This window comes from Podarcis pityusensis (assembly GCF_964106645.2).
Source record: "Podarcis pityusensis genome assembly, chromosome: 2".
In the NCBI taxonomy this organism is placed as follows: Eukaryota; Metazoa; Chordata; class Lepidosauria; order Squamata; family Lacertidae; genus Podarcis; species Podarcis pityusensis.
Window position 1 is genome coordinate 108484363 of NC_138029.1, and position 26822 is coordinate 108511184.

The following is a 26822-nucleotide window of genomic DNA, read 5'->3' on the forward strand; positions in this document are numbered from 1 at the left end:
ATGGGGCAACCTCATGACCCGGAAAAACTGTCTGCGGAAGCAGACAAACGCCGGCTCCCTCAGCCTTTAAAGCAAGATGAGCGCCGCAACCCCAGAGTCTTTCGTGACTGGACTGAATTGCCAGGTGTTCCTTTACCTTTCCCTTTATTCCTGGTAGGTCTCAGAAGGTACTTCAGGATCAATCAATATGAATTTTTTAGAAGAGCCTCAGTGATAATGCAGGGGTTCGGTTGCATGTGCTATGATGAGCCACATGTTTAAAGCGCCAATATACTGCTTCAACCGTCGTGGCTTCTCCCCAAATAATCTTGGAAACTGTAGTTTGTTAAGGACCCACGTACCTACGGGACCGCCTCTCCTGGTACGCCCCACGGAGGACCTTAAGGTCCACAAATGACAACACTTTGGAGATCCCAAGTCGCAAAGTGGCTAGATTGGTTGCGACTAGGGCCAGGGCCTTTTCAGTACTGGCCCCAACTTGGTGGAACGCTCTGTCACAAGAGACCGGGGCCCTGCGGGATTTAACATCTTTCCGCAAGGCCTGCAAGATGGAGCTGTTCTGCCTTTGGTTTGGACTCAGTCTGACCCTTATGTTTTCCCTCCCCTTACAGTTTTGATCCATGGGCTACTTTTAAAATGAGGCTGCATTTTAAATTGCATTATAACCTGTATTTTAAATTGTTTTTATTTTATTTTAAACCCCATGTGGTGTTCTTTTTCAGGACGTGGGTGGCGCTGTGGTCTAAACCACTGAGCCTTGGGCTTGCCAATCAGAAGAAGAAGAAGAAGAAGAGGAGGAGGAGTTTGGATTTGATATCCCGCTTTATCAGTAGCCGAAGGAGTCTCAAAGCAGCTAACATTCTCCTTTCCCTTCCTCCCCACAACAAACACTCTGTGAGGTGAGAGAGGCTGAGAGACTTCAGAGAAGTGTGACTGGCCCAAGGTCACCCAGCAGCTGCATGTAGAGGAGCAGAGAGGCGAACCCGGTTACCCAGATTACGAGTCTATCGCTCTTAACCACTACACCACGCTGGCGGTTCAAATCCCCGCGACAGGCTGAGCTCCCGTTGCTCGGTCCCTGCTCCTGCCAACCCAGCAGTTCGAAAGCACATCAAAGTGCAAGTAGATAAATAGGTACCGCTCTGGCGGGAAGGTAAGCGGTGTTTCCGTGTGCTGCTCTGGTTTGCCAGAAGTGGCTTAGTCATGCTGGCCACATGACCCGGAAGCTGTACACCGGCTCCCTCGGCCTATAGAACGAGATGAGTGCCGCAATCCCAGAGTCGTCCACGACTGGACCTAACGGTCAGGGGTACCTTTACCTTTATTTTTATTGTAATTTTACTGGTGTTAGCCGCCCTGAGCCCAGCTCTGGCCGGGTATAAATAAAAAATATTATTATTATTATTAAGGGTGCTGGGAGTTGTTAGGAGACCCCTATCCCCCTCACAGAGCTACAATTTCCAGAGTGGTTTAACTGTCAATCCCTCTTGACAAGCACCCATTAGCCCTGCATAGCACCTTGATGGCCCTGCTCTGCCTACATGGTTGAAGGCACTAATGTTTCTGAAGGCCAGTTGCTGGAAGTGGCAGGAGGGGAGAGGACTCTTGCGCTCGGATCCTGCTTGCGGGTTTCCCATAGGCATCTGGTAGGCCACTTTGAGAACAGGATGCTGGCCCAGGTGGGCCACTGGCTGGCTCTTTCAACATAAAAAGGACTTAACCATGACATCGCCCATCCTTCTTATTTCCAGAGAAAACTGGGGAGAAAAACAGCTCTGAACATAGATCAAGATTTATTCACTTTTATTCCCCTAGTCTATTTTATTCACAATACGTACGTACAAGTTCCTGCTCACTTCAGACACGGCTGGATCAGAAACGCACAAAAGGTCAGGACAGCCTACCACCAAATTCTCTCTAAACCCACACTTGGTTTCATCTAATCAGTTTGCTTGGTTGGACAGTGTTGTCGAAGCTACCAGCATGAGTTTGACCAAACTGCGGGAGGAAGTGGAAGACAGGAGTGCCTGGCGTGCTCTGGTCCATGGGGTCACGAAGAGTCGGACACGACTAAACGACTAAACAACAACAACAATCAGTTTGCTGAGAGTTGCTGCCGTCTGTGAGCGACCACTACACGCAAGGTGTGCCCTCCTCCTGGGGGGAAAAGCTGTTCTAATTACTAACATCTTTTGAAAGGCTGTTCCATCTCTTCAAGATGATGGACGGGGTTATTGGGAGACACTGCAAAGCTGGCTGTAGGGGACTCCCCACACACCTTCACCTGACTGTAGGGGCATCGTGGGAAGAAGGAAGGACTTGGAAGAGATGCTCCTGGACCACTTCCTGGTCCAGCTGGAAGTGACTGAGGAGGCATTATGGCCTGCGGTTGCTAAGCAACTGCTAAGTGCTCCCTTCAACATTTGGCCTTGAGAGCAAAACAGTAAAGGGACAGGAAATCACAGTGCACAACTCCAAAGTCCCAGTTAAGGAAGGCAGGTACAGGACATTGAATGGCCTTTCTCCAGTGCTCAAGTATGCAAGGTTGTCCCTTCTTTGGAATAGCAGACATGACAGGTTTAGATCTCCCTTTAGTGTGCTGGGCTTTCTCCTTGGAAGTAAAAAGGATGGGAATTATGAACACTTTTGCACCAGCTTTCGATGCAAGCCCCTTTTATTGTCCCTTAAGCAGCTGCTTGACCTGCAGTGGTTAGGATACCAGCGATGCTGCAGAAGTGGATTTCCCGCATTAGCAGGGGGTTGGACTGGATGACCTCTGAGGTCCCCTCGAACTCTATGATCAGGCGGTGGCAATGCTGTAACTCAATGCCATGAACAGCTTCATGTGGCTGGTTTCGCAGGAAAGGGCCAAAGCTCAGTGGCTGAGCGTCTGTTTGGCAGATTCCAGTTTCGATCCCTGGCACCTCCAGGTACGGCTGGGAGACCCCGGCCTGAAACACCTGGACAGCTGCTGCCAGTCAGTGCAGACAATACTAAACTAGATGGACCAATGATCTGACTCCCATGTTCATCTGTTCTGATTACTAAGCCTTCATTAAAGGAACAGGAGCGAACCAGGCTGGCTTGTTTTTCTGGCCTGTTGCAACCTTAAAAGATGAAATCAAGTATTGAAAACTGGCCTTTTGCTTCCTTACTCGGGCACCATGTATAATCTTAACACGCCTAAAAATCAACTCTTTGAGACCTTGGCTGGGGTTTCTTTCCCCCAGGAAAAACCTCTGATAGCAGACGGCATTCCGGTCAAATGAGGTCAGTTTGGTGTATACAGGTAGTAACGTTACAACAAGAGGTGTGGGAAGTGGTACAACGCAGGAAGAAATTGGGGCCGCGGGGCGTAGATATTCCCCAGGATACCGAAAACAGGTTCTTAACAACATCCAGTATGAAATCATTGTGCTGACGCAAGGAACGAAACGCACCCCCCCAAGTGAGATTCAAGGCAGTCCAAGGTCTTTTTGTGAGAGGGGTGTGTGTGTGTGTGTCTGTCTGTCTGTCTGTCTGTCTGTCTGTCTGCCTCAGGTCATCCTATGCAGAAAACTATCAAGGTGGTTTTGCAGGTAAGACTTTTTCCTGCCTTGTTATTCCTGCTGTTTCCCATGGCACAAAGAGTGACAGAACTGCCAACCTGTTTCCACCAGCCTCTTTATAAAGGGGCATGGTGGCGTCTTACAAAGGGGTACAGAGCAGTCTGCTCCAGTCGGACTGTTTTATACGGGAATTGCTCAGCTCCACATAATATCCGATCCCTCGCTACAACATCGCTCTGATCTACTTCTTTATCTAATCTACCCACCTAATCTATTACCTCCCTCACAGCCCAATCCAAAGTCCATTGAAATAAAAGTTGGAGATTTGACTTAACTGTTGCAACAAAATACAGTGGTACCTTGGGTTACATATGCTTCAGGTTACATATGCTTCAGGTTACAGACTCCGCTAACCCAGAAATATTGCCTCAGGTTAAGAACTTTGCTTCAGGATGAGAACAGAAATCGTGTTCCGGTGGCGCAGCAGCAGTGTGAGGCCCCATTAGCTAAAGTGGTGCTTCAGGTTAAGAACAGTTTCAGGTTAAGAATGGACCTCCGGAACGAATTAAGTACTTAACCTGAGGTACCGCTGTATAGCCCTTTGTCTAGGGCTCTAGAAGGTTGATTACTAGCATTTCCACTTCAAAGGATCCGTAGAATCATAAATGGTAGAGTTGGAAGGCCCCCCCCCCCTTTGGTAATCCTCATAGAACTCTAGCCCAATGGTAATAATAATAATAATAATAATAATAATAATAATAATAATAATAATTTATTATTTATACCCTGCCCATCTGCTTTCCCCAGCCACTCTGGGCGGCTCCCAATCGAGTGTTAAAAACAATACAGCATTAAATATTAAAAACTTCCCTAAACAGGGTTGCCTTCAGAATGATTGCCATTAATTTGATTTTGAATTGATTTAGAATGAATTGATTTTAGAATGCTGTGTTACCTTTATTGTTGTTAGTCGCTCTGAGCCCGGCTTCGGCTGGGGAGGGCGGGATATAAATAAAAAAATATTATTATTATTATTATTATTATTATCATCATCTAGTCCAATCCCCTGCAATGGTAATTGGTAATTGGAATATTGGTAATGGCTTAGAAAGATCCTGGAGAGCAGGAAGCTAGGCTAATGATACATTCTGCAAAAGGTAAAGCTAGACTGTACTTATTTGAAGGGTGGAATCCACATTTGTGCATATAGAAAGCTAGCATGTCAGGGAAGAGAGTTTAGCCTAGTCATTCCCCTGATCTGCTAGTTTTCATGGCGCAGGGATTTTTATTCATGATAGACATGAATAAAGACATGGAACCTCTTACTTGGAGCCTGAAGTGTTAAAAGTCCAGGAGAACATTCTACCGTGTTCTGCTGATTGTATAAACCAGTCCTAAATGTCTATGGTTGCTATATTTTAATGCCATTAGGCAGAGCTGTCTTGGAACCAAGCACAAAAACTTATGAAATGTTGGCAATGACAGCTCAAATCAGGTTTGCCTGGAATGGCCATGGAATAGAACGGAGTCTATCCATGCTGGAAAGCAAAATTAGAATGAGGCGGTAGAATGGATTGTACCACACCACTCTGGTGGTGGGGGGAGATTTTTGGTTATGCCTTTTTAACAGGAGACGCGTCAGTACAGCGGTACCTCGGGTTAAGAACTTAATCGTTCTGGAGGTCCGTTCTTAACCTGAAACTGTTCTTAACCTGAGGTACCACTTTAGCTAATGGGGCCTCTCACTGCCGCTGCGCGATTTCTGTTCTCATCCTGAAGCAAAGTTCTTAACCTGACGTATTATTTCTGGGTTAGTGGAGTCTGTAACCTGAAGCGTCTGTAACCCGAGGTACCACTGTACTACAAACTTAAAACGGGTGAACAAGCACAGCTTCCTCAACAGACCTTGGCATTCTGCAAGGGGACAAGAGGTCAGCACCTCCACAAAACTTCAGTTTCCAAAGTCACCTTGCTGGGAAACTGCTTTGCAACTCGCTTCATTTTCTAGGTAAAATACACCCATGGATCAAAACGTGAAAGGGGCAATTTTCAGGTTAGAGAAATTGCTAGTGTGAACCTAAACACAAATGGAGGCATAGACCGTCGTGTTAAGTTAAGGAAACCTGTGGTGTGTTGCTTACTCTGCACAATAATTCTGATTCTGGGAGGGTTGGTCTCCCTTCCCCACCCCTTGAATCTGGAACTTGATGGCATAGGAACACTGGTAGGAACAGGGCAGCCATCTTGCCCTTTCCACAGGGCTCCTCTGCAGCGGCACCGTCAAATAATTTTATACTCTGCACTTCATGAACTTATGTGAGCCCCTCTTTTGATGGTCCCATGTATCATTTCACTTGCTCCAACCAACCCTGCCGTGGCTGAGGGAACTCTTCCTCATTCTGCTGAGCGGAGTCCTAGAGACCTGGCCCCAATCCTGCCTTGACACTGCTCTTGTAAATGGAACGTCCACATGACAGTCGGTAACTCAAGTGGGTTTACTCTGAGTGGGACTAGCACTGGTGACAACACCATATTGACAACTGAACTGGGGGGAGTGCCATTTGTGTTTTCCACCCTCAGGAAGCAAAATAACTTAGGCCAGGCCCATTGGAGGCAAAATATGACTTGGGCAGGGCTGCATATCCAGAGTAGCTAACCTGTGGCCCTTCAGAGATGGACTACAATTCCCATCAACCCTGACCATTGGCAATGCTGGCTGGGGATGATGGGAGATGGGAGTCCAACAACATCTGGTGTATGTGTCTGTCACAGTTTAAAGCAGGTTTCCTCAAACTCGGCCCTCCAGATGTTTTTGGCCTACAACTCCCATGATCCCTAGCTAGCAGGACCAGTGGTCAGGGATGATGGGAATTGCAGTCTGAAAACATCTGGAGGGCCTGAGGAAGCCTGGTTTAAAGCCTTTTGTACCACAGAAATGGGACTCTTGTGATTTTCCTATTGAGGTCTTCCGGATGTTGTGGGACACCAATTCCCATTCCAGCAGTGAGGGATGATGGGAGTTGGAGTCCAACATCACCTGGAAGGCCATCTGTGTCCTACGTGACTTCCTGTGGTGCTGGCTGCCACCCTCCTCTTCCTACTTTGGCTAGGCCTGGTCCAACCCTTCTCCAAATCCTCACCACAGACACTCTTGGAAATAAAAAAACCTGAATATTGTGCAGTCGCAGAATCGGCTTTGCAAGCCATGTGTGATTTCCACGATTTGTTCTGGTGAAAAACTGCCTTCCTTTCTTTCGTGCTGCTGCGACTGCAACTTTGGCCTGGCGTGCAGATGCGCCCAGACCATCTCCAGCGGCCCTTTCCTCTTCCGCAAGGACAGCGTGAAGCACAAATCACACAGCTTACCCTCAGGAACTGAGGAGCCAACGGCAGCCACCTTGAACTCAAAGGAGAGCACTGGGCAAGGTCGGGTGGGTGCAGAGGCAGCTTCTGGATTGGACAGAACATTTTTGCAGGCAGAGAGTGCGCCTGATGTAAAGATCAGTGGGACCTGAAACTCCACTTATGCTTATGCTGACCCGAATCGGTCCAGTAGGGACGCCACGGGTTGATTCCAAAGTAGCACTACGCGATTGCTCCATCAACGCAAGGATTTTCGCTTGTGCAAAGTAATGTTCTCTTCCTCTTTTCTCACCCCACTAAAGTTACTTTAGGGGGTCTCCCAACTCTCCGGAGAAATTTGGGAAGGATAATAATAATCAATTTATTATTTGTACCCCACCCCGCTGACCTGGGAAGGGGTGCACAGTGGCAGGGAAAAGGAGAACGGTGCACAAACCCTCCTGCTAACTGAATGAGAGAACGGGATACCGCCCCATTTTACTACCTTCGTACCTCCAGAACGCAAAGTGCACCCACCCCTACCAATGGACAGGGCCTTTACACCTAGGGAAACGACACCTGGGAAGCACTGAACGTCTGCCGGCCAAGGGCAGGGCCTCTGTCCGACCCCCCAGCACAAAGCCTAGCGCTCTCGCAGCCGGGCGAACCGGCTTCAGCGCCTTAGCATGGAACAAGCTCCTTGTGCTGTGTAGAAGCCGGCATGAGGACAGTCTCCCCTGCCCGGTGGGCATGGCTGCGGAGGTGGCGGTAGAGATGTTCTGTGTCGCGGAAGCGGCGCCCGCACTGGGGGCAGGAGTACGGCCTCTCGCCCGCATGCGCGTGTTGGTTCTTGAGCAGAGAGGAGGCGGCGGAGGCGGCACAGGGCTTCCCGCAGTCCCCGCAGTCCCGGCCAGGGAGCGGGCTGCCGTCCGGTTCGAGGTGGTGGGCGTGTTGGTGCCTCTGGAAGTGCAAGGTGCTGTTGAAGCTCTTGCCGCAGTCCGGGCAGACGTGGGGCTGCCCGCCGGCGTGGGTGCGCTGGTGTCGGTAGAGGTGGGAGGTGCGCCCGAAGCGCTTGCCGCAGTCCGTGCAGGAGTAGGGCCTCTCGCCCGTGTGGATGCGCCGGTGCCTCTCCCAGTGGGAGCTCCAGGTGAAGCTCAGCCCGCACTCGCCGCAGCGGTAGGGCTTATCAGCCGACAGGTGCAGCCGGCGGTGCTGAGCCAGCTGGCCCCGCGTGCCAAAGCTCTGCCCGCACTCCCCGCAGCCGTAGGGCTGTTCGGCGGTGCCGTGCAGCCGGCGGTGTCGGGCCAGCTGCGAGCGCCCGCCGAAGCTCTGCCCGCACTCGGCGCACTGGTGGCTCTGGTCCCCGCCCATCAGGTGCAGGCGCTGGTGCTTCACCAGAGCCAGCCCGTCGGCAAAGGCCTTGCCGCACAGGGTGCACTTGTAGGGCTTGCGCCCGCGGTGCGTGCGCTGGTGCTGGTCAAAGTGCAGCGTGGTGCTGAAGCTGCGCCCGCAGTAGGTGCAGATGTAGGCGCGGGTGACGCTGGCCGCCGCGCTGGTGCCATGTGTGCGCTGGTGCCGGTAGAGGTGCGAGCTGCGGCTGAAGCGCTTGCCGCACTCGTCGCAGGGGTAGGGCTTCTCGCCGGTGTGGATGCGCAGGTGGCGGGCGAAGTGGGAGCTCCACGAGAAGCTCTTGCCGCAGTCGCCGCACTGGAAGGGCAGGCGCCCGGTGTGCAGGCGCTGGTGGGTCACCAGCTCCGTGTTGCGCCGGAAGCAGCGCCCGCACTCGGCGCACTGGTAGGGCAGCCCGCGGCTGGGCATCAGGGAGGGGGCGGGGGCCGCCGGCTTGGCGCTGGCGTGCGCCCGCTGGTGCCGGTAGAGGTTGGAGCTGACGTTGAAGCTCTTGCCGCAGTCGCCGCAGCGGAAGGGGCGCTCGCCCGTATGCGTGCGCCGGTGCTTGCTGTAGTGCGAGCTGCAGCTGAACACCTTGCCGCAGTCCTCGCACTCGTAGCCCTTCTGCAGGACCATGAGGGGAGGCCCCTCCCGCGCCAGGACCTTGCCGCCGCCCACTTGCTGCACCACCCTCCAGTGCAGGCTCTGGCAGTTCCCGGCGTCCAGCTGCACCACCGCAGGGCTGTCGTGCTGCTGGGCATCTTCCTCGTCGCTCTCCTCCTCCTCTTCACTGCCCAGTCCCTCGACTGCTGGGAAAGACGCAGAGAAAAAGAAATCTCCCTTAGGACAGTCGGAACATTGATGGAGCAGGCAAAGCTCGAGGAAAATATAAGCCTTGTTAGGATTCCTTCAAAACTCAGCTTTCAGGTGGTGGTTATTATTATTATTATTATTATTATTATTATTATTATTATTATTTTCCCTTAGCCACGCTGGGCAGCTTCTAGCATATACAGAAACACAATAACATCAAAAGCTTCCCTATACAGGGCTGCCTTCGGGTGTCTTCTAAAAGTTGTGTGCAGTGGTACCTCTAGTTACGAACTTAATTCGTTCTGGAGGTCCATTCTTAACCTGAAACTGTTCTTAACTAGAGGCGTGCTTTCACTAGTGCGGCCTCTTACTGCCGCTGCGCTGCCGGCACACGGTTTCCGTTCTCATCCTGGGGCAAAGTTCTCAACTTCAGGTACTCTTCTAGGTTAGCGGAGTAACCTGAAGCGTTTGTAACCTGAGGTGTTTGTAACTCAAGGTACCACTTGGTTCTTGAACTTAATCCGTTCTGGGAGTCTGTTCGACTCCCGAAACCATTCAAAAACCAAGGCGCAGCTTCCGATTGAGTGCAGGAGCTTCCTGCACTCAACTGGAAGCCATGGAAACTGCGTCGCATGTTTGGTTTCCGGAAAACGTTCACAAACTGGAACACTTACTTCCAGGTTTGCGGCGTTCAGGAGCCGATTCGTTCGGCAACTAAGCCGTTCAGGAACCAAGGTTGGACTGTAGTTGTTTATCTCCTTGACATCTGATGCGAGGGCTTTCCACAGGGCCGGCGCCACTGCCGAGAAGGCCCTGTGCCTGGTTCCCTGTAGCTTCACTTCTCATAGTGAGGGAACCGCCAGAAGGCCCTTGGAGGTGGGCTGAAGGATGGGGGCAGAGATACAGGTATACAGGGCCGAGGCTTCTGGACCTCATGACTGCCGATTTTGGACTTTTAGGGAGCCAGGCGACTATGCAACTTGATCCCCTGCCCCAGACTTTCCTATGTATTGATAAATGTGATAACCAAAATCTTAAACGATTCAGAAACAAGGTTGAAGGAACAGGCACATTGTAAAAAGGAATGCTCCTGAATCCATCGCTATTGCTGGTTTCCCAAGCGACCTCAGCAGCTAGGAGTGCCTTTTACCAGCTTTGTGTGGTGCGGCAGTTATGGGCAAGCCTTAGCCACAGTAGCATGGGTAACCTCAAGACTGGACTACTGCAATGGGCTCTACGTGGGGCTGCCCTTAGAGTTGTTCCGCCACCGGCAGCTAGTGCAGAATGTGTCAGCCAGGCTGCTAACACACCTCTGTGTTTCAGATATAGGTTGGTAGCCATGTTGGTCTGCCATAGCTGAAACAAAATTAAAAAATTCCTTCCAGTAGCAGCTTAGAGACCAACTAAGTTTGTTATTGGTATGAGCTTTTGTGTGCATGCACACTTCTTCAGATACACAAAAGCTCATACCAATAACAAACTTAGTTGGTCTCTAAGGTGCTACTGGAAGGAATCTTTTTATTTTGTTACACCTCTCTGTGACACCTTTGCCGAAGGAGCTGATTTGGCTGCCAAAATGTTGCCCGTCCAAGTTTAAGGTTTTGCTTTTAGTATACAAAGCCACATAACAGCTTGGGACCAGGGTTTTTAATCATCATGTGATCCATAAATGGAATAACTAATTAAATAAATAACAGTAGCAATAACGAGGTGCCACCTTTCTCCAGGTGCAAGGCAACAACAGCACAACCAAAACTCAACAGGGCACTAACGTTAAGTGGCTCAAGTAAATGAGCCAAGTGAGATATTTCAGGAGAGGGCAAAAGAGAATGAGGGCCAAACGCCAACCTGCCAAAGAAAAATATCTCCTTTACCCTAGGTAAGGTGTCCAGTTAGATCTCAGGTGCAAAAGAAAACCCATCAATCAGCCTTCGTCTCTGCAGTACCATTGTTTGACCTGGTCCATATTCTCACACTTCTTGCCTCCAGGAGACTACGGATGAAGAGAATCGGTTGGCCCTGTCAAAGAAAAAGATTGGGGTCCACTCAAAGTGCACTACTCACCTAAGGTGGCTCTTCGGGCATTCTCCCTATTAATAGATGCCGGGACACAAGTTTCCTCATCTTCTTCTACCAGGAAAATCTCATTGGGTTTGGGACTTGCAGGTCCTACATAAAGAAGGAAAAACAGGCTATATCAAAGCTATGATACTTCCGCCTTGCTTAATACCATGCTATAATACCACATAATACCATATAATACCAACTACTCTATTCCGAACTTAAAAATGGAAAGCGTAATGCTGGTGGTCAACAAAAGAGGTTTAAAGGCTGTCTCAAGGCAAATTTTTTAAAATGTAGTATAAACACTAACAATTGGGAAACAGTGGCCTGTGAGCGCTCCAGTTGGAGAACAGCCTTTACCAAAGGTGTCATGGGCTTCAAAGTGTGGTGTAGTGGTTAAGAGCGGTAGTCTTGTAATCTGGTGAACCGGGTTCGCTTCCCCGCTCCTCCACCTGCAGCTGCTGGGTGATCTTGGGCTAGTCACACTTCTCTGAAGTCTCTCAGCCCCACTCACCTCACAGAGTGTTTGTTGTGGGGGAGGAAGGGAAAAGAGAATGTTGGCCGCTTTGAAACTCCTTAGGGTAGTGATAAAGCAGGATATCAAATCCAAACTCATCAAAGATGCTCAAACTCAGGACGCAAGGGAGAAACGTGCTAGGAGGAAGGCACGCTTGGCAAATCCACACCGTGATCAACTCCCGCCCAGAAACCAATGTCCCCACTGTGGAAGGACGTGTGGGTCCAGAATTGGCCTCCACAGTCACTTACGGACTCACTGTTAAAACCGTATTTATGGAAGACAATCTTACTCAGCTACGAGTGATCGCCAAAAAACAAGAAGAATACCATGCTATAATATATATTATTGGTTTTTTTCAAAGTGATCACCAAAACACAACTCCCCCATCTAACATGAGTGTTGTGCTGCTTTGTTCTACCCTCTTCCTCACACCAAAACAGCAGCAGCTGCACAGCTATAAACCACTTGCTAACCCACCGCAAATTTGTGTGATTTACAGGAATAAAAATGCTGCAGGGGTGAGGAGCAGGAAGGAGCAACTCTCGTCAGCCCTGAGCATCATCAGGGATGGTGGGATTTGTCATCTAATAATATCTGGAGAGCCCTGGGTCTCCCATTCCTGTGCACTGTTTTCATTTGTTTGGATGATGCATAACCGTTTCTTAAATCTGAAGCCAAACCATTATCTTCTATCACATTTTCACCTTTGGGCAGGCTCCCTGCTGAAAAAGTTTGCTGACCCCTGCTTTAGAACATGCAGAAAGAAAGAAAGTACAGTGGTACCTCGGGTTACGAACTTAATTCATTCCGGAAGTCCGTTCTTAACCCAGTGTTCTTAACCCGAGGCGCACATTCCCTACATAGGCCTCCTGCAGCCCCGGAAGCGGATTGCGTTCGTATCCTGGGCAAAGTTTGCAACCCGGGACACCTACTTCCAGGTTTGTGGAGTTCGTAACCCGAAGCATTCGTAAGCAGGACTGTTTGTAACCCAAGGTACCACTGTATTGCTTCTGGGCTCTGCAACATGGCCTGTTTTAGTTGGGGATCTTCTGAAGGAGATACTTACTCAGTGCCACCAGACTGTCACAGGTCTCCTGGTGAGTTTCCCTGTAAACGGGCTTCTGATTCGGATCTGCAACTAGCCACGCATCCTCCATGATCCGATGCCAATCCAGGTACTAGCAAGCCACAGGCTCCTAAAAACAAGACAATCGTTCCATCCATGAAACACACGTGTAGCCCCTGCCAAGCTAGTATTCTCCTGCTTGCTCGAGCCTAATAACCAGAGCAGAGTAGCGATATCACATCAGTCTAGTGTTTAATGTCAGTTTGCAAATTAGCCTCTCTTTTTTTAACACACACACACAATATTGAGCTACCGCCTTGTAATTTGGTCTCAAGGGAGTCACAGAGAGAACGCTATAATTATTTGTGGGAGTAAATTATATCTGGAGTTCAAACACCGGACCAGACTTTGGGCTTTAAATTTTCCTAAAATAAATACCACTGTTAACCTACACATAGTTATTGTGGAATACCTCACTTTACCTAAAAGTGCATCAGGTATTGAGTACAATCTACTGCTCTTTAGCCATCCTGACTCTATGGCAGAAAAGTTAAACATCTTAAGGCAGTGATGGGTTACCTACAGCCTTCTAGATTTTGTTAGACTCCCATCATCCCCAGTCCAGTGGTAAAGGAATGATGGGAGTTGGAGTCCGACAACATCTGCAGGGAACCAAATTCCCTATCCTTGACTTTGGAGGTAGGCATCTATGACACCCCTTGCACTGGTCCAGCTGCCAGGATGTCAGGAGCCAATTCACACACATGGGCACTCATCACTTGTTATCTGTGGATAGCCATCCTGTGATGACTTGTGTGAATAAATTATCATACACAGAACTTCCAAGGCACCTCGCATGACCTCAAACACAGTCAGTTTGAACAGACAGCAGGAGATCTTTATATTCATGATAACCAAGTGATGGAGAAATAAGGGAATGCACATGTCTCTGTTAACCAGCCCTTAAATCCTCTTGCATTTTGGAAACCAGTTTCCTGACTTTTTTAAAAGGGACTGTCTTTAAGCAGAGGCTTGACAACCATATGTCAGGAGTGCTCTGATGGTGTTTCCTGCTTGGCAGGGGGTTGGACTCGATGGCCCTTGTGGTCTCTTCCAACTCTATGATTCTATGATCATCAACCGTAAGCAAACAAGGACCATGGTTACAGCATACATTTAAAGCACCACAATGCCACTTTAAACAGCTTCCCCCAAGGGATCCTGGAAACCGTAGTTTGTTAAAGGGTGCTGAGCGTTATTAGGAGAGCCCTTTCCCCCCACTCAGAGCTAAAATTCCCAGACTGCTTATCAATCAATCCTCTTCCTAGAGAGCTCTGGGAAATGGCCCCCACCCACCCCTATTGTGACTTTCCAAGTACAGTGGTACCTCGGGTTAAGTACTTAATTCGTTCCGGAGGTCCATTCTTAACCTGAAACTGTTCTTAACCTGAAGCACCACTTTAGCTAATGGGGCCTCCTGCTGCCGCCGCGCCATCAGAGCACAATTTCTGTTCTTATCCTGAAGCAAAGTTCTTAACCTGAAACACTATGTCTGGGTTAGCGGAGTCTGTAACCCGAAGCGTATGTAACCTGAAGCGTATTTAACCTGAGGTACCACTGTATCTGACAACTTCTGTAGTTGCAGTTCCAAACTGGAAACCCAACCCACAAGTTGCTGTTGGATCCATCAGCCCCAGCCAGCATGCCCAATGGTCAGGGATGATGGAAAGTGCAGCCGCAGATCCCCAATCCATTTGTGGCTGCACTGCACAGAGCTTTCTACGCCGTCAGCAGCAAGAGTTGGGACCATGGAAGGATGGGAGATGTGCGATATCTGGTGTTACTATACACAGCCCAATTGCAATTAGACTTTGCTATGCATAAAACCCCTGCAAATCCCCCAATTTTGGATGAGATGGGCATCAAACTCAGGATTTCCCTCAAGCCAAACCTCAAACGTCCCATTTCAAGGGGTCCTCTATCCACTGCACAATGATGGATCTGGCTTAAGAACATCTCCTTCCCATCTCAGTAAGATCCGTGAGGCGCATCCTTCTTATTCCCATTTCACAGAAAGGGAGAAACTGAGGCTGACGTGCCTAAGGCCACTCAAGCCAAGCGATTGTAATAAACACTGGCATACCATTTCCAAATACTGTAATATTGTTTTCTTTCTTCCGATTTTTTTTTTTTTAAAGCGGAGATCTGAGGATGAATAGGAATTTTACCCGAGCCTGTGGTTTTCAGGAGGAGACTTTACAACCCAAGGAGTGCGTGCGGCGGCAGCGGCAGCAGCAGCAAAGCTGGAAACTGCACAAAGGAGCTCTCTAGCAAGGCAAAGAGGATCGGCCTTGAGGGCAATTTTGTTTTGTCTGCGCTCATCTTTCGAAAGCACCTGGGAAACTTTTAGACAAAACAGAATCGCCCACCACCTTCCGCCCCCGGGGCTGATTGGTCCATTGTTCCGTTCGGCGACCAGGTAACCGAATCCATCCCTTGCGCGAGCGTAACAGGATCAGGTGTCAATTGTTATTTTTTTTAAAGGAGCGGTTCTGGATCCAGCTACCCCACCCCACCTCCTCCCACTTATTCCACCGCTGATCCACTGCCCCCTCTCACCCCATGCATCGACCCCAGGGGAGATAATGGGTGTCTTTTCGAACGGGGGGGTCACTTTCCAGCCCATCCGGGGGTTGCCTGCAAAAAATGCATTTACCTGATAAGTCCGGTTCAGGAGCGAGGGGTGGGGGTAGAAGAAGGAGACGATCTGCAGATCCCGAGCCGGGGGTGCTGAATATAAATCTGTTCTGGGGTGCCGATCCGAACAGTTCAAACAATGAGAAAGTCCCTGCGTGGCTCGCGATCTTTATTAGAGGCCGTTTCGTGGCGGCGCGAGGACCCCACCAGCCTTTTGTGACAGGGAGGGGGGACTCCCCCCCCCCCAAAAAAGAGCTGGCGATCTGCAATGGAGGCAGCTCGGTTTCTGCGTGCAGCTTGGGAGCCGCTTGTAAGGACGGAGGCAGCCCCTTCCCACCACGATTTCTGGTCTTCTTCTCCACCTCCTCCTCCTGTCTCTCTTTTCTTTATGATTCTCCAATCCGCCGCCCCCCCCCTCCTTCCAGCCGCCTCCCCCTCCTCCCCGGAGTCTTCCTGCCTCCCCCTCCCCGCCTCTCCAGCATCAGATCCCAAGCACCCCCAGCCTTGCTCCAGCCCCTTCCTGTGTCCATGCAATAGCAAGCCGGTCGGCAACCGATCGCGATTTCATTGTGGGGTTTGTGCGCCTTGGAAGATCCTGGGGTGAAATCTACCAGGGTGAGACCCACCCTGCTCCAGTCCTCGCCAAGAATAAGAATAAGAATAATGCAAAGACTGTCACTCCTGAACCCTTAAAGGAGGAAGAGGAGGCACAGAGGGAACCCAGCCGAAGCGCAGTCAGGATGGGTAGGGAAGGGAGTGACTCCGGATCGGGCTCCGCTTTCGGGCCCCCAGGGTCGACGGCGCGCCCGGTGTCGGGCGTCTCCGATTAGAAGCGGATCCGGCTGCGGCAGAAACAGACACCGCCCGGTAAAGTGGGTAAGGCTGGCAGACTATATATATATATATATGTTCACATCATTCTATGATCAGTGGTCGGGCAGCTGTTTGGCGTGCAGAAGGGCGCGGGGTTCAATCCCCGGCACCTCTGCGCAGGGCTGGGAATCGTGCCCCCCGCCTGAAAAGCTCTGGAGAGACGCTGCCAGTCAGTGTCGGGGATGCTGAGCTGGGTGGCTCTGCACAAGGCAGCCTTCCATGAGCTTGTGCGCCTGTGATCCTATACAGACACAGAGACGTGATGTTGGATTAAGGAAGGGATCAGAAACACCTGGAAGAGAGCCACAGGCTCCCCAACCCTGATTTCTTTGGATGCTGCCCTTCTATTAGATCGGAATTAAAAGGATGACAGTCGCTGATCCCCAGTTCCTTAAAGAGGTGTGCATGTGGAAGAAGGAAGCATGAAGGCAATCTGAAGACACTGAGAAGTGCGTGCAATTTTAAGGGAGTTTGGTTGCGACACCCTGACATGGTTGTTAGGGTGGAAGGATAATGGGCACCAGAGAGTGTTGTTTTTACAAGGGTTAACGTCACCTGCAAAAAAAATGGGTGACTGTGCCTTCTTCTTGTCCTCCAGGTGAAATGCTGCAGGGGCTTTTCTGCATCCCAGCAACAACATGCAGGAGAACTATGAGAATGTGATCTCTCTGGGTAAGGCCTCCTCCTCTCTCTCCTATGACTAGGGAAGCACTGAGCCCATGTAGATCACCCAAACAATTCAATGCATTCAATATTGGCATGTCCACATTTATAGTGGGCACAGTATCTCGCCTGTTAAACAAAGGGCACCCAACATGGTACCCTGCAGATGTTGCTAGACTACAGCTGTATTGCAGGGGGTTGGACTACAGATGATCCTTGGGATACCTTGGGATACCTTCGGTTCTGATTCTGTTATTCCAACTTCCTGAATCCCCAGCCATAACTCCCCAAAGGCCAGGGATGGTGGGGATTTGTGGTCCAGCAACCTCTGGAGTTCACCACGTTGGCTACCCCTGCTGGGAACTGATTTGTAACCTGTCTCATCATACCTAACATTTCCATCGTTTGGGACATCGTTTCAAAAAGCATTCTACGAATCGGAACCAACTTACTTATAAACGGAGTCCACTTCGCTTTTCCTCCCCTGTTTTTCCTCCAGTTCTGCCATTGCACAGATTCTGAAAATGTTGCCATCCGGGCCAAACCATTCATTTCATCTATGGCTCAACAGTAAGATGCCATTTAGAAGCTGTTAAGGCCTTTTTTGTTGTTGCTGCAGTTAGTAGATTTCATACCAGTGCAAAGCATTTTCAAACCTCTTCCCAAAACTGTACCTCTTGTGAAATGGACAAGGGTCTTCTAACAATCCTCAGCGCCCTTAACAAAAACTACAGCTCCCATAATTATTTGGGGGAAGAAGCCACGACTGTTTAAAACAGTGTCATGGTTCTTTAAATGTCCAATGTGAATGTGGCCCAGAGGGTGGAAGTGGCAGGCTCCTGAATCCTAAAGGGGGTGGAATGACTCAGTTGGGAATTACTGGGTAACCAAAGCCCTGCCTCTAATTTCCTTTCCAATTGCATCCTCCCCCTCTCTTTCCGGCATGACCGCACAGCGGAGGAAATTGCAATCAGCTGGCCACGGATCACCGCGTTTGCCGAGTCTCACAGAAGAAGAGGGTTGGCACCTGGTAAGTCAAGTGTCCGGAGAAGAAAATGGAGGCTGCGGAGCAGGTTGGTGTTGGGACTCCCAACACCCATCAACCCAACCACTGTGGCCAATGATCAGGGATGATGGGAATTGTAGTCCACCAACATCTGGAGGGAACCAAATTCCCCTTCCCTGATGCAGAGCTTGCATCCGTGTTCCTCTTGACCGCAGAAGCAGGATACAGCAGAATTTATGAATGGGTATCCTGAGGGTGCCTTGGCGTGATAAGGTGACCATGGCTTCCTGAGCGACTTGTGATTCCAGTGTAATGTGCGGTATGGAACTGTGCATCTCGCATATCTTGACAGTCACAACTTGTTGTGTATATTTGTAGGGTGGTATCTCACTGTGGGGACACAGGTGGCGCTGTGGGTTAAACCACTGAGCCTAGGACTTGCCGATCAGAAGGTCAGTGGTTCGAATCCCCGCAACGGGGTGAGCTCCCGTTGCTCGGTCCCTGCTCCTGCCAACCTAGCAGTTCAAAAGCACGTCAAAGTGCAAGTAGATAAATAGGTACCTCTCTGGTGGGAAGGTAAATGGCTTTTCCTTACGCTGCTCTGGTTCTCTAGAAGCGGCTTAGTCATGCTGGCTACATGACCCAGAAGCTCTACATCGGCTCGCTCGGCCTATAGAACGAGATGAGTGCCGCAACCCCAGAGTCGGTCACGACTGGACCTGATGGTCAGGGGTCCCTTTACCTTCACCTATGGTGATACTGATCTTCTTCACTAAAGGTAGGGATGCGGGGAGCTGGTTTCCCTCCAGATCCTGCTGGCCTCCCAACAGCCCCTGACCATTGGTCATGCTGACCAGGTCTCAACAAAATCTGGAGCAGCACTGGCTTCCCATCCTTGGTGAAGGGTATCACTGATCAGGATAGACCAATGGTATCTGTTCTACTTTTTTGTGCTTCTCATGGCATGATGCTTATTTGTAGAGCTGTGGTAGTTTTCAAACTTCATCAAGAAACTCAGAGCCTTCTGGATCAGACCAATGGCCCATCTAGCCCAGCACGCTGTTCTCTCAGCAGCCAGCCAGATGTCTGTGGGAAGAGTAGCATTTAGGACATGATCACAAGAGGCAGAGCATAGCCATCATGGACCCAGGAGTTTTTCAGTGAGAAGATCAGACAGGACCGGCCCTATCATTAGGCAGAGTGAGACGGCCACCCCAGGTTGCAGGTTCCGGGGGACAGGAAGCCACAGCCAAGTATTGGAGGATAGGGCTAGGTGTGCCCTATGCGTGAGTTGTCTGTTGCCTCAGGTGTGGGCAAATTTGTCTCGTTCCTATAGGTGGAAATGGGAGGGGCCGAGGGGAACCCCATTTTTTCTTCACCTCGGGCAGCAAAATGACTTGTGCAGGGGCCTGAGGCAAGCGATTCTGAAGGAAATGTCAAACCTTCCTTGGAATCTATTGCTGCTGAGGGGTTTTCTATGGGGCCTGCTGTTAATAATAATAATAATAATAATAATAATAATAATAATAATTTATTATTTGTACCCCGCCCATCTGGCTGGGTTTCCCCAGCCTCTCCGGGCGGCTTCCAACAAAGATTTAAAAATACATTAAAATGTCACACATTAAAAACGTCCCTGAACAGGGCTGCCTTCAGATGTCTTCTAAATGTCAGGTAGTTGTTTATCTCTTTGACATCTGATTGGAGGGCGTTCCACATAGCGGGCGCCACTACCAAGAAGGCCCTCTGCCTGGTTCCCTGTAGCTTTGCTTCTCGCAATGAGGGAACTGCCAGAAGGCCCTCAGCGCTGGACCTCAGCGTCTGGCAGAACGATGGGGGTGGAGACGCTCTTTCAGGTATACTGGGCCGAGGCTGTTAATGCAGATGATAGGCTCAGTGCGCCTGTTCGGGGTGGGGGCATATGAGCAGTCTGTGAGCCCTAGATACCTTCCGAATTGCTCCACAGCCAAATCAGGGTCTGCTGAAAAGAGAGACAGGAAGCAAGGAAGAGCAACAGAGGTCTTAAGGGAAAAGGATTCCAAGCAAAAAAACCTTCCCTTCAATGGCCGTCTGGCAGCAAGGGCCCCAAAAAAATTGAGGTCCCCCCTCCCCAGGAATTGCACAGGGAGAAGCAAGGTGAAGGGGTAGAGGGGAAGGAAATCGGATACAGATTTTATGGTTGCTAGGCAATTACTCTTTCTTTGCAGTTCCTCTTTAATTGCTTCCAGATATCCACCAACTTGCTCTGGGAGCACACAGAGGAGATGATCTGCTGGGCTCGTGTCTGTTGTGGAGCCTCCATTGATGTCAGCGGCAGACTCACAACAGAACACAAAAAATGGGGAATGGTTAGCTCAGCACAGCATAGCAGAGGAATACTTAAGCATGGTTTTATAGATTAACAAATCAATACGGCATTTATAATCACATAGTGTGACTTTTGCTGCAATGGTGAGGTTTAGCTTATTTTTTTAGTTGCTGCTTTGCTCATCTGACTTCAATTGCTTTAATTGTTTTGTATGATTTATGCTGTAATTGTGAGGATGCTGTATTCTGTTATTGTTATTGATTTTTTGTAAGCTGCTTTGGGACTCACTCATCTGAATGAAAAGCAGCATAGAAATGCAAATCAATCAATTAATCAATGATAGCCGTATGAGAAACATTGGGGAACCTCTGGCTTAAGGGCCAAATGTGGGGGGGGGGGCCAACATCTCTGCCTGGCCCTCTGGGCTCTCCCCAGACCACACTCATCTCTTCGCTCTCTCCTTGAGTTTAGCCTTGTGTTGAACTCTGCCTCTTGCTTGCATGAATGGTGGGTGGGTGGGTGGGTGTAGAACTAGCTTACTAAACAAAGGCAAACTTGACATTACTTGCTCCTCCCATTTTTTACTCTGGCCCCACCCAGCACTGGCAAGTGGCCCCTGAAGGTTGCCCATGAACGGCTGGAACAAGATCCTCCACCCCTTCTTCATGGAACTGAATGCCATCTGCTGGTGGGGTAACAGCAGGGGAGGCCTGCTCCCCTGCTTGGGGGCTTCCTGGAGGCATCTTCTTGCCCAGTGTGGGGTGGTGGGCCAGATGGAGATTTGGTCTGCCTCTCTTCTGTTCAGGAGGCGGTTGGGGGAGGAGGAGGGCAGGGGTCTGCCGGGGGGAGCGATGAGTTGTGGCTCACCCATGACGGCCTTTTCAATTCCCTTCTCCCAAGTTTCCTTTCCCAGACCTCAGCAGTTACTGGATTCTCTCGTTGTTCCAGCAGATGATGGGATGGTGAGTGAGAATGAGAACGGGATTGAAGAAGAGGAAGAGGAGGAGGCACCGCAGGACGGAGAAGGAGAGGGCAGAGGGGATGTTGCCGTGGAGAAGGTGGAGGCCCAAAAGGATCTCCTGCCGGAGAACACCAAAGAGCCTCTTGAGACTGAGCTGAAAGCCAGCGAGGAAGGCCCAGACCAGGCGGCCTTGGATGAGCGGCCGAGGAAGCCCCTGGGGAAGAGACAGGCCAAGTCGAGCGTCCACCGTGCTTTCAAGAAGTTCTCCTCACGCAACCACCACCACGGGCTGCTGGGCCACACCGGTCGGTGCCACAGCTGCGGCAAGGGCTTCGGCTTCGGCAAGCGCTCCCGGCTGCACGGCGCCGCCGGCCTGGAGAAGCCCTACAAGTGTGGCGAATGCGGCAAGGGTTTCCGGCTGCACTCCACCCTGGCGACCCACCAGCGCCGCCACACCAGCACCAAGCCCTACCGCTGCGCCGAGTGCGGCAAGAGCTTCAGCGTCGGCTCGGCCTTCATCCAGCATCAGCGCACCCACGCCGGCAAGCGGAGCGGGCCCGGTCCAGCCCGGCCCTGCGAGTGCAATGTGTGCGGCAAGAGCTTCGGGCTCCCGGCCCACCTCATCAAACACCAGAAGCAGCACCTCGAAGAGAAGCCCTACAAGTGCCAGGAGTGCGGCAAGGGCTTCAACTGGAACTCTCACCTGGAGCGCCACCGCCGCATCCACACCGGAGAGAAGCCGTATGTCTGCGAGGACTGCGGGCGCGCTTTCGCCTGGAGCTCCCACCTGGAGCGCCACCGGCGGACGCATTTCGGTGGGCTCCAGAAGGCCTCGTCATGCAGCTGTTGTTTGGCTGCGGCCGTGGCACCGGCCAGCAAAGCCAGCGCCAAACCCTATCGGTGTGATGACTGCGGCAAAGGCTTCAACAAGAACGCGGCCCTGTCCAAGCACCGCCGCGCTCACCATGCCGCAGAGAAGCCCTATGTCTGCCAGGACTGCGGCAAGAGCTTTGGTCTGAACGGCGCCCTGCTGCAGCACCGGCGGACGCGGCACCCGGACGACTCGGCCAAGCCGTACGCCTGCGGCGACTGCGGCAAGAGCTTCGCCTGGAGCTCCCACCTGGACCGGCACCGGCGCATCCACGCCGGCGACAAGCCCTACCGCTGCGAGGACTGTGGGAAGGGCTTCTCCCAGAGCTCCCACTTGGAGCGGCACCAGCGGGTGCACAGGAGCGCCGAGCGCCCGCCATGCCGCTGTGCCGAGTGTGGGTTCGCTGGGGGGCGGCGGCAGCGCCGGCGAGGGGCCCTGCTGGCCTGCAAGTGCAGCGACTGCGGCAAGAGCTTCCTGTGGCGGCGCCCGGCCTGCAGCGAGTGCGGGAGGGGCGGTGGGGAGGGCGTGCGGCACCAAGGGACGCAGACGGGCGAGAAGCCCTACTCCTGCCTGGACTGCGGCAAGTGCTTTGCCCAGAACTCGGCTCTGGCCAAGCACCGGCGCATGCACACCGGGGAGAAGCCGTACAAGTGCGCCGAATGCGGGAAGAGCTTCGGCGTCCGCTCCAACCTGCTGAAGCACCAGCGCACGCACCTGGGCGAGAAGCCCTACAAGTGCGCCGACTGCGGCAAGGGCTTCATTCAGAAGTCCGACCTCACGAAGCACCGGCGCATGCACACCGGCGAGAAGCCGTACCGCTGTGACGCCTGCGGCAAGTGCTTCAGCGTCAGCTCCAATCTCATCAAGCACCAGCGCATCCACTTGGGCGAGAAGCCCTACGCCTGCGGGGAGTGCGGCAAGGCCTTCATCCAGCGCTCCGAGCTCACCATCCACCAGCGCACCCACACTGGGGAGAAGCCCTACAAGTGTGGCGTCTGCGGCAAGTGCTTCAGCCGCAGCTCCCACCTCAACCGGCACCAGCGCACCCACAGCAACGGCAAGGCCTCAGCCGGCAGTACCGGGACGGCCCACACCACGCTGCTGGCCGCCAGCGCTGCCAAACCTGCCGCTCCCCTGCCCGCCTCGGCCTTCTCAGCCTCCTTCGCTTCGCCTGGCCCCCTGCCCGCCCTGCCTGCCTTCCCTGCTTCTCCATCGTCCCTCCCAATCCCTTCTTTGGACCTGCCCTGGGTCCTGTCCTTTCCCTCCCGAAGCTTCCCGCACCCCTCCTTCCCTTCTCCTGCCCCTTCAGGGGCCCAGGCCTCATCTCTGATCAACTAGCTTCTCCTCCTTCCAGCCCCAGAGCCAGCATGACCAGTGGTCAGGGGATGATGGGAGTCGTAGTCCAGCAGGATGGGGAAGGCTGCTCTCCTCACTCTGTTATCCCCCCTTTTCCTGAGGAACTGAGACTCTCTTTTCCTTGGTGACACAGTTGCTCTCTGTTCCCTCTGATCAGGCCCCATAACATCCTCCCTGTTGCCTTCCTGCCCTGCTTGGGGGCTTCTTAGAAACACCTGGTTATCCTCTGTGGGGAACAGGATGGTGTACTAGGTGGGCTTTTGGTCCAATCCAGCAGGGCTTTTCTTAATGCTCCACAGCAGGGCTTCATGTGTTTGCCTCAGAAATCGGCCATATTCTGTTCCTTCGCTTTCTGCTCAGTGCCCTGTCCCAGCCGCCTCATCTTCTCAGCCAGGTTCTTCCTTGGCAGGAGACATTCCAATTCCTTTGTTTCTTACTCCTTTGCAATCCTGTCCCCCCCAATCGCCCTCCATTTTGTTTCCCTCCATTTTGTTTCCCTCTGTTTTGTTTCGCTACTCTTGTTGTGTTCATGCTTATGAGTTACCCACTCTTGTGCCTCTTCCTGTCCAGAACTTGTTTTTCTCATTTGCATCGCAAATCTCTATGTATTTTCCAGGCTTTATCCATTTTATGCCATATATACAAACCCATAAATTCACTCACCCAGTGCTATTTTTTCTAGAAAAAGAGGTGTCAGAACTCACCATGAACGCCTCCCTTTTTCTCTTAGAATGGCAATGGCGCCGACCTGAGAGGTCCTGGAATTGAGTTCTAGCGAGATGCGGCTGAAAAAAAGCCCTACATGCACCCAATCACCCACCCATATAAATATGTGCCCATGCACATCCCTCCTCCTCCTCCTCCTCCTCCTCTTCCTCCTCCTCCTCCTTCTTCTTCTTCTTCTTCTTCTTCTTCTTCTTCTTCTTCTTCTTCTTCTTCTTCCCCCCTGCCCTTCACCCTAAGGTCCCAGGGTGGGTTACAACAATTAAACCACAATATTATTATTATTATTATACAAATAAGTTTTTTTTAATAGTTTTCCAAAATTGCCCCAATAATAGCCAGATTACAACAATATCAATTAATTAAACCATGATATTAAAATCAGTTTAAAACAACTTCACAATTGCAGGTCTAAGGTGTTTTCTTAAAATATACACCTCAGGTGTCAGAAGCCAGATGTGTCAGGCATTCACCGGAAGCTGTATAGGGAAGTTTGCGGGTGCATCTCAGTGGGCTGCGAGTTCCACAACTTAGGGGCTGCCACATAAGATGTGGCCCACCCGCCCTAAGCCTCAGAGGGTGGTGGAACAGCCGAGAGGGCTTCCTCGGTCAAACTTAACACCTGAGGGGATCTGTCAGGAAGGAGGTGGTCTTTCAGGTATTCAAGGCCTGAGTCCACACACACACATAACATACGTAGAGAGAGATTCTAGTACCAGACACCAACAACACACTCCTGCCAATCTCTTGCTTTCATTTGATTAATACGCTCGAAGGTTTTGCCCATTTTTGTTCTGATGTATCTGCTGTTCTAGTTACTTGGTGATGCTGGAAAATGTGACCTCTGGATCAGTCCTGCATGCATGTCATTATGTTGCTGTGCCAGTGGCTTTTTGTAGATGTTGTATTCGCCCCATTTCCTCTTATCTCCTGTGCCCTCGCTGCTTTCTAGCTTGTAAACTCTTTGGAGCCAAGGTCAGGCTCAGGGTCTGGATTATAAGAATTTAAGAAGAGTCCTGCGGCATCGGGCCAAAGGCCTATCTAGTCCTTTTCTCGCAGTGGCCAACCAGATGCCTATGGCATCCTCACAAGCATGGCATGGGTGCAATAGCCCTCTCCTCACCTGTGATGCCCAGCAGCTGATACTGAGAGGCAGACTACCTTTGAGGGCACTTTATACCTGAGGAGAGACTCTACCTCAGTGGCAGGAGGCCTGCTTTGCATGCCAAAAGGTACTGGGTTCAAATTCCTGGCAACTCTTATTTTTAAAAGGGTCAGGAAGCAAGGGAGTGGGGAAAGTCCCTCTGCCAGAGACCCCAGAAAGCCATTGCCAGTCAGACTAGGCCAGGGGTCTGCAACCCGAGGCTCCGGAGCCGCATGTGGCTCTTTTACACCTTTGCCGCGGCTCCGGGGCGGATACTAGCGAGGGGAGGAGGCGCATTGTGCGCCCCGACACTCCCCACTGTGGCGGGCGCTGTACTGGCTGTGATGTCGCATGGGGGCGGTGCATGTGTTAGTCACGCACCGTCCCGACGTCACCTTCCCGCCCGCCCACTACATTGTAAGGGGCATGTACGCTGGTCACTGTTTTGAAGGGGAGTGAAGAACACACACACAAAAAAAAGGTAACTTGTTAATTTAACGTTTATTTCTATGAGGAGGAGTAATTCTGAGGGGTCAAACAAAGAAATAATAAAAAAGTGACAAAAAAGTTATTTTTATAATGACGAGTTTTGCGGCTCCCAGGTTTTTTTTCTTCGGAAACGGGTCCAAGTGGCTCTTTATGTCTTAAAGGTTGCAGACCCCTGGACTAGGTACTTCTGGGTTAGACAGATCAATAATATGAGATTCCTACATTCCTACATTTGATAAACCTCCATAAATAACTGAATAGGGGAGGAATCCTCTGTCAAGAGCTATTTGGACATCAAATACTTGTGGGAGAATTATATGAAGTGGGGCCACGTCCTGGTTCAGCTCGTGATTTTATGAGGGGAAAAGTCTTAGGTTGGGACGCAGCCATTGACAATGGTAGATCCACTGTAGTCTGTTTTTAACGTCACTTCCATGTGACCTGTTTATTGAGTATTTGGATGGCGGCGATTTAATAAGCATCCACTCTGGTTTGTTTGTGGTGAGGTTAGATGATGTCGTGTCAAAGCAAGTGTCAGCCCACACTTTACAGTGCATTTCCCTCCCCCCATCACTTTTTGCAAAAAGTCCAAAATAGTGACCCCCCCACACACACACCAAAAGCTCTCTTTTACTAAGCAACTTTATATCTTGTGCAATCAAAGTTTTTTCAAAAAATGTTGTACTTTATGGTGCTTTTTAAAATGTTGAGAGGGTGCTTTTTGTTTGCTTGTTTGTTTGTGTGGTGTGTATTCCACAAAGCACCTGTCTCTCATAGAATCATAGAATCAGGGTTGGAAGAGACCACAAGGGCCATCGAGTCCAACCCCCTGCCAAGCAGGAAACACCATCAGAGCACTCCTGACATATGGTTGTCAAGCCTCTGCTTAAAGACCTCCAAAGAAGGAGACTCCACCACACTCCTTGGCAGCAAATTCCACTGTCGAACAGCTCTTACTGTCAGGAAGTTCTTCCTAATGTTTAGGTGGA

General features: G+C 51.0%; 2 protein-coding genes and 2 long non-coding RNA genes across 7 annotated transcripts in view; 3 read left to right on the forward strand and 1 right to left on the reverse strand.

The window, feature by feature from the left end:
- The window catches only part of LOC308470230, a 32085-nt gene extending 26016 nt beyond the window's left edge, over positions 1-6069 (forward strand). Inside the window, exon 2 of the long non-coding RNA XR_013982283.1 lies at positions 5191-6069. This is a non-coding gene — a long non-coding RNA (uncharacterized lncRNA). The remainder of the gene's footprint in view (positions 1-5190) is intronic.
- On the forward strand, positions 751-3074 carry LOC308470298. Its single transcript, XR_013982351.1, has 2 exons — positions 751-899; positions 1752-3074. It is a non-coding gene; the product is annotated as an uncharacterized lncRNA (long non-coding RNA).
- LOC308469641 (uncharacterized protein) lies at positions 6025-15840 on the reverse strand. 2 transcript variants are annotated; one of them, XM_080992389.1, is made up of 4 exons: positions 15459-15840; positions 12743-12872; positions 11157-11261; positions 6025-9085 (listed from the first exon to the last, which is right to left on the reverse strand). In XM_080992389.1, exons 2-4 carry the CDS (start codon positions 12831-12833, stop codon positions 7572-7574), a joined length of 1710 nt encoding a protein of 569 aa, XP_080848515.1. In that variant the 5' UTR covers positions 12834-12872; positions 15459-15840; the 3' UTR covers positions 6025-7571. The 2 variants fall into 2 exon arrangements, with proteins under 2 accessions (XP_080848515.1, XP_080848514.1); XM_080992388.1 differs by having other exon boundaries at positions 6025-9088.
- A 108-nt stretch (positions 15841-15948) lies between these two features.
- LOC308469413 (uncharacterized protein) lies at positions 15949-26619 on the forward strand. 3 transcript variants are annotated; one of them, XM_080991836.1, is made up of 5 exons: positions 15949-16315; positions 16911-16984; positions 17931-18005; positions 21190-25712; positions 25862-26619. In XM_080991836.1, exons 2-4 carry the CDS (start codon positions 16951-16953, stop codon positions 23457-23459), a joined length of 2379 nt encoding a protein of 792 aa, XP_080847962.1. In that variant the 5' UTR covers positions 15949-16315; positions 16911-16950; the 3' UTR covers positions 23460-25712; positions 25862-26619. The 3 variants fall into 3 exon arrangements, with proteins under 3 accessions (XP_080847962.1, XP_080847963.1, XP_080847964.1); XM_080991837.1 differs by having other exon boundaries at positions 21238-25712; XM_080991838.1 differs by having other exon boundaries at positions 21241-25712.
- Positions 26620-26822: the final 203 nt, after the last annotated feature.

Coding starts and splice junctions, on each gene's coding strand:
- LOC308469641 (XM_080992388.1), bottom strand. CDS start 12,833: ATGGAGGATGCGTGGCTAGTTGCAGATCCGAATCAGAAGCCCGTTTAC. Junction 11,262..12,742: donor TGACAGTCTGGTGGCACTGA/GTAAGTATCTCC, acceptor TTCTTTATGTAG/GACCTGCAAGTCCCAAACCC. Junction 9,089..11,156: donor TGCCCGAAGAGCCACCTTAG/GTGAGTAGTGCA, acceptor CGTCTTTCCCAG/CAGTCGAGGGACTGGGCAGT.
- LOC308469413 (XM_080991836.1), top strand. CDS start 16,951: ATGCAGGAGAACTATGAGAATGTGATCTCTCTGG. Junction 16,985..17,930: donor TGAGAATGTGATCTCTCTGG/GTAAGGCCTCCT, acceptor ATGACCGCACAG/CGGAGGAAATTGCAATCAGC. Junction 18,006..21,189: donor AAGAAGAGGGTTGGCACCTG/GTAAGTCAAGTG, acceptor CCTTCTCCCAAG/TTTCCTTTCCCAGACCTCAG.